Source organism: Bombina bombina, chromosome 6, assembly GCF_027579735.1.
Source record: "Bombina bombina isolate aBomBom1 chromosome 6, aBomBom1.pri, whole genome shotgun sequence".
In the NCBI taxonomy this organism is placed as follows: domain Eukaryota; kingdom Metazoa; phylum Chordata; class Amphibia; order Anura; family Bombinatoridae; genus Bombina; species Bombina bombina.
This window is the reverse complement of record NC_069504.1, coordinates 39,160,935-39,167,015: the sequence shown is the minus strand read 5'-3', so window position 1 is coordinate 39,167,015 and position 6,081 is coordinate 39,160,935. Positions and strand designations below refer to the sequence as shown.

Sequence of the window (6,081 nt, the reverse complement as noted above, 5' to 3'; positions counted from 1 at the left end):
GCAATAAAATTTTCACCACAGTGTCATAATGCTTTGAAAAGGTTGCACACAAATTTTCAGACCAATTAACCCCTTTAATGCCCAAACCGGAGCTAATAACAGCAGTTAACCTGTTAACACACTACAGTATTCTGCCACAGCTTGCCCTGTGGCTTTTACCTTCCTTAGGGTTATTTTGGTAAGAATATAAGCCTCCCTGGAGCCTTCCTGATGCCTCCGAACTCCCCACGTGAAGCTGCATGAACTGGCTAGTCAAAACAAGTGCACAATTGAGGCGCGAAAATGAGGCTTCCTTCCTCTGCATACCAGAGTGGAGGGGCCTTTCTGACTAGATTAGGTGTCCAACTAAGTGCCAGGCGCAAATTAATCCCCAAAAGTGTTTTAAGTTGATAAAAAAAACACCTATTTAAGTTGAAAACTTGCTAAAAAGCAATCGATTAGCCCAAATAGTGTCAACCAGCATAAGCCCTTAAAATAAGCCATCCTTTTATTGCTGAATCTAATAACAATGGCTTACCTATCCCAGAGGGAATTTCTGACAGTCTTCTAGCATTACTGGTCTTGTTAGAAAAATGACTGATCATACCTGAAGCAGTTAAGCCTGCAAACTGTTCCCCCCAACTGATGTTATCTGGTTTCAACAGTCCTGCGTGGGAACAGCAATGGATTTTAGTTACTGGTGCTAAAATCATAGTCCTCTTAGCAGAAATCTTCTTCACTTTCTGCTGCAGAGTAAATAGTACAAGCCGGCATTATTTTACAATAACAAACTCTTGATAGAAGAAATAAAAAACTACAACTAACACCACATACTCTTTACCACCCCCGGGGAGATGCTACTAGTTAGAGCGGCAAAGAGAATGACTGGGGGGGCGGAGCCTGAGGGGAGCTATATGGACAGCTTTGCTGTGTGCTCTCTTTGCCACTTCCTGTAGGGATTGAGAATATCCCACAAGTAAGGATGAAGCCGTGGACCGGATACACCAATGTAGGAGAAAAAAAAAAATATATATATATATATATATATATATATATATATATATATATATATATAAATATACACACACACTTACATATATACATATATATACACACACACACACACACGCATGCATATATAGACTGAGAACATAACTTTTTTAACTCTCACCTCAATAGGATTCCCATTACTTTTTTATGCTTTAAAATCTCGCAAAAATCATATTCATAAAAAACAATATCACTTATTTCACAAGAATTTTGGAAGAGAGACTTACCTCTCATCAGGTAGATCACAGGGTGGGTTGTTTGGCTTCAGTTGGATCCATTCCCGGGTAGAAAGGTCCAATCGGTGCAGATCTGTGCTGTAAATGTAACCGGTGGTTCCCCCAAACACATACAGGAAGCCATTTATAATTGCCATTGCCTTAAATAAAAAAGCACGCTGCTCAGTAAAGCTCTTTCTTCCTCTCACCATGTGGTATATGATTGTCCTCATATGAATAAATCAAGGTGTGGCAAAAAAAAACATACCTGTCCATATATACGGTTGGGTTTCTTCCCTCGGCAACTGAGCAGAGCCCACCTCTTGTACTTCACATTACAGACGTGAACATCATTCCCGTTGCTCTCGCCAAAGGGGATCCCGGTGCCTCCAAAAACCAGGAGATTGTACCCATGCAGAACCACTAAAGGTAACCAAAGAAGTTACAAAGTCAGCTGGTTTAAACAGTCTGAGCTGGCTATATAAATGCTAAGATTAATGTTTAACTTAATAGATAAAAAAATAACTTGCAAAATTTTGCATTGGACAAGTAATGATCTTTTGTACAACAATGTTTACTTCTGCACAAGACACGTTTGAATAGTCTTGTAAAACTTGTACAATACTCGATTGCTCAATACCACATCCATTAGAAAAAATTAAACAAACTATTTCCCTCGTGTTGTACCAATTCTAGAATTCTAATTTCTTCAGATATTAGACACATAATGTAAGTGAGCAGGAGAACCTTATTTACCCTATAAAGCAACAGCACATGTACCTGCATATACCCACCTGACATGGATGCAAGCTCTCTTGGCATGTAGCCATCTGTGCCCATTTGATGCCATGTCCCAGTTGCAAAATGGTACCGCCAAAGCTCTCTGAAGAGGGGATAATCTTCATTTTCAGGTCCTCCAGATTCATTGTAGTCTGGGTTATACCCTCCAAACACATAGAGGTTAGTGTTATCGGCCACGCAGCGGTGTCCGCTCCTTGCTGGGGGCGATCTGCGGCCTACAACATGCAACATTTAATACTATAAAGATGTAATAAGGCTTCTTCTACAAGGAATGTCTTGCAAAAAAAACTGGAAAAGAATTAAAAACCATGAAATTAATAAGTATAAACACAACATGGAGGCTTTGTGCACTCCAGTTGCACAGAACATCTGACTGTCTACATCATAGAATTGTAGGGATGGTGAAAACATTTGGGTTGTTTATTGTTAATATTTAAGCACAACTTGTACAAAGCAGATGCACTGAAAGATACTAAAGATATGTGGAGGACTGTTTGTATAGTTAATCTTGGGCTTATCTCGTACACATTTTATGGATCCATTGTACAACACAAGCACTTTGACTTATTTTTGCTTTATTAGTGAAAGTAATTGAGTAAATAGAACAAGTATGAGCACCTGTGAGGACACCTATATACGTTATTTCACTGAGTAGTTGGACATTAAGTGTTGTCAGTTATACAGGCACAATAGATGTAGAATTTGGTTTATTAAGTTTTTATTGTTAGCATTTCTATTAAAAAAGGGACAGTAAACACCTTAAAGGCACAGTCTACTCCAAATTTTTTGTTTAAAAAACAGAATTTATGCTTACCTGATAAATTACTTTCTCTTACGGTGTATCCAGTCCACGGATTCATCCTTACTTGTGGGATATTCTCATTCCCTACAGGAAGTGGCAAAGAGAGCACACAGCAGAGCTGTCCATATAGCTCCCCTCAGGCTCCGCCCCCCCAGTCATTCGACCGACGGTTAGGAGAAAAAGGAGAACCATAGGGTGCAGTGGTGACTGTAGTTTTACAAAAATAAATTTGAACCTGACCTAATTGCCAGGGCGGGCCGTGGACTGGATACACCGTAAGAGAAAGTAATTTATCAGGTAAGCATAAATTCTGTTTTCTCTTACATGGTGTATCCAGTCCACGGATTCATCCTTACTTGTGGGATACCAATACCAAAGCTTTAGGACACAGATTAAGGGAGGGAACAAGTCAGGTAACCTAAACGGAAGGCACCACTGCTTGCAAAACCTCTCTCCCAAAAATAGCCTCCGAAGAAGCAAAAGTATCGAATTTGTAAAATTTGGCAAATATATGCAGTGAAGACAAAGTCGCTGCCTTACAAATCTGTTCAACAGAAGCCTCATTCTTGAAAGCCCATGTGGAAGCCACAGCTCTGGTGGAATGAGCTGTAATTCGCTCAGGAGGCTGCTGTCCAGCAGTCTCATAGGCCAATCGGATGATACTTTTAAGCCAGAAGGAAAGAGAGGTAGCAGTCGCTTTCTGACCTCTCCTCTTACCAGAATAGACAACAAACAAGGATGATGTTTGTCTGAAATCTTTAGTTGCATTTAAATAGAATTTTAAAGCACGAACCACATCCAGATTGTGTAACAGTCGTTCCTTCTTAGAAACTGGATTAGGGCACAGAGAAGGAACAATGATTTCCTGGTTAATATTCTTATTAGAAACCACTTTTGGAAGGAAACCAGGTTTGGTACGCAATGGAACACCAGATAGGGTGAATTACACTGCAAAGCAGACAATTCAGAAACTCTTCGAGCAGAAGAAATAGCTACCAAATACAAAACTTTCCAAGATAATAACTTAATATCTATGGAATGTAAAGGTTCAAACGGAACCCCTTGAAGAACTGAAAGAACTAAATTTAGACTCCATGGAGGAGCCACAGGTTTGTAGACAGGCTTGATTCTAACTAGGGCCTGTGCAAACGCCTGAACATCTGGTACAGCTGCCAGACGCTTGTGTAACAGGATAGACAGAGCAGATATCTGTCCCTTTAAAGAACTAGCTGCCAAACCTTTCTCCAATCCTTCTTGGAGAAAAGACAATATCCTTGGAATCCTAATCTTACTCCACGAGTAACCCTTGGATTCACACCAACAAAGTTATTTCCGCCATATCTTATGGTAAATTTTCCTGGTGACAGGCTTTCTGGCCTGGATCAGATTATCTATAACTGATTCAGAGAACCCACGCTTAGCTAGAATTAAGCGTTCAATCTCCAAGCAGCCAGTTGCAGAGAAACTAGATTTGGATGCTTGAAAGGACCTTGTATTAGAAGATCCTGCCTCGATGGCAGTGTCCATGGTGGAACCGATGACATGTCCACTAGGTCTGCATACCAAGTCCTGCGTGGCCACGCAGGCGCTATCAGAATTACCAAAGCCTTCTCCTGTTTGATTCTGGCTACTAGCCGAGGGAGAAGAGGAAACGGTGGAAAGACATAAGCTAGACTAAATGACCAAGGCGCTACTAAAGCATCTATCAATGCCGCCTTGGGATCCCTGGACCTGGATCCGTAAAGGGGAAGTTTGGTGTTCTGACGGGACGCCATCAGATCCAGTTCCGGAATGCCCCATAGCTGGGTCAGCTGAGCAAAAACCTCTGGGTGGAGTTCCCACTCCCCCGGATGGAAAGTCTGACGACTCAGAAAATCCGCCTCCCAGTTGTCTACTCCTGGGATGTGAATTGCAGATAGATGGCAGGAGTGATCCTCCGCCCATTTGATGATCTTGGTTACTTCCTTCATCACTAGGGAACTCTTTGTTCCTCCCTGATGATTGATGTACGCTACAGTCGTGATGTTGTCCGACTGAAATCTGATGAATTTTGCCTCTGCTAGTTGAGGCCATGCCTGGAGCGTATTGAATATCGCTCTCAGTTCCAAAATGTTTATCGGGAGAAGAGATTCTTCCCGAGACCATAGACCCTGAGCTTTCAGGGAGTCCCAGACCGCACCCCAGCCTAACAGACTGGCATCGGTCGTGACAATGATCCACTCCGGTCTGAGGAAGCTCATTCCCTGAGACAGGTGATCCTGAGACAACCACCAGAGAAGAGAGTCTCTGGTGTTCTGGTCCATTTGTATTTGAGGAGACAAATCTGCATAATCCCCATTCCACTGTTTGAGCATGCACAGTTGCAGTGGTCTTAGATGAATTCGGGCAAAAGGGACCACGTCCATTGCCGCAACCATTAATCCGATTACCTCCATGCACTGAGCCACAGAAGGCCGAGGAATGGAATGAAGAACTCAGCATGTAGTTGAAAGCTTTGACTTCCTGACCTCTGTCAGAAATATTTTCATCTCTACCGACTCTTAGTATTCCCAGGAAGGGAACCCTTGTGAGAGGGGACAGAGAACTCTTCTACGTTCACCTTCCACCCGTGAGACCTTAGAAAGGCCAGAACAATGTCCGTATGGCTCTGTGAAAAGACGCCTGTATTAAGATGTCGTCTAGGTAAGGTGCTACTGCAATGCCCCGCGTTCTTAGTACCGCTAGAAGGGACCCTAGCACCTTTGTGAAAATTCTGGGAGCGGTGGCCAACCCGAAGGAAGGGCCACAAACTGGTAATGCGTGTCCAGAAAGGCGAACCTTAGGAACTGATGATGATCTTTGTGGATAGGAATATGTAGGTACGCATCCTTTAGATCCACGGTAGTCATATATTGACCTTCCTGCATCATCGGCAAGATTGTCCGAATGGTTTCCATTTTGAAAGATGGAACTCTGAGGAATTTGTTTAGAATTTTTAGATCCAGGATTGGCCTTAAAGTTCCTTCCTCTTTGGGAACTACGAACAGGTTTGAGTAAAAGCCCAGTCCTTGTTCTGCCATTGGAACTGGGTGTATCACTCCCATCTTTAGAAGATCTTCTACACAGCGTAAGAACGCCTGTTTCTTTGTCTGGTCTGAAGACAAACGAGAAATGTGGAACCTTCCCCTTGGGGGAGAGTCCTTGAATTCTAGAAGATACCCCTGAGCAACAATCTCTAATGCCCAGGGATCTGGA

At 42.5% G+C, this 6,081-nt stretch overlaps 1 protein-coding gene across 2 annotated transcripts in view; it reads right to left on the bottom strand.

Moving 5' to 3' along the window:
• The window catches only part of KLHDC10 (kelch domain containing 10), a 229,686-nt gene that overhangs the window by 145,964 nt on the left and 77,641 nt on the right, over window positions 1-6,081 (bottom strand). For both annotated transcript variants that reach the window (XM_053716378.1, XM_053716377.1), the window contains 3 exons: window positions 2,039-2,260; window positions 1,513-1,667; window positions 1,257-1,405 (listed from right to left, as the gene is read on the bottom strand). In XM_053716378.1, coding sequence (XP_053572353.1) covers window positions 1,257-1,405; window positions 1,513-1,667; window positions 2,039-2,260 — 526 coding nt within the window. The remainder of the gene's footprint in view (window positions 1-1,256; window positions 1,406-1,512; window positions 1,668-2,038; window positions 2,261-6,081) is intronic.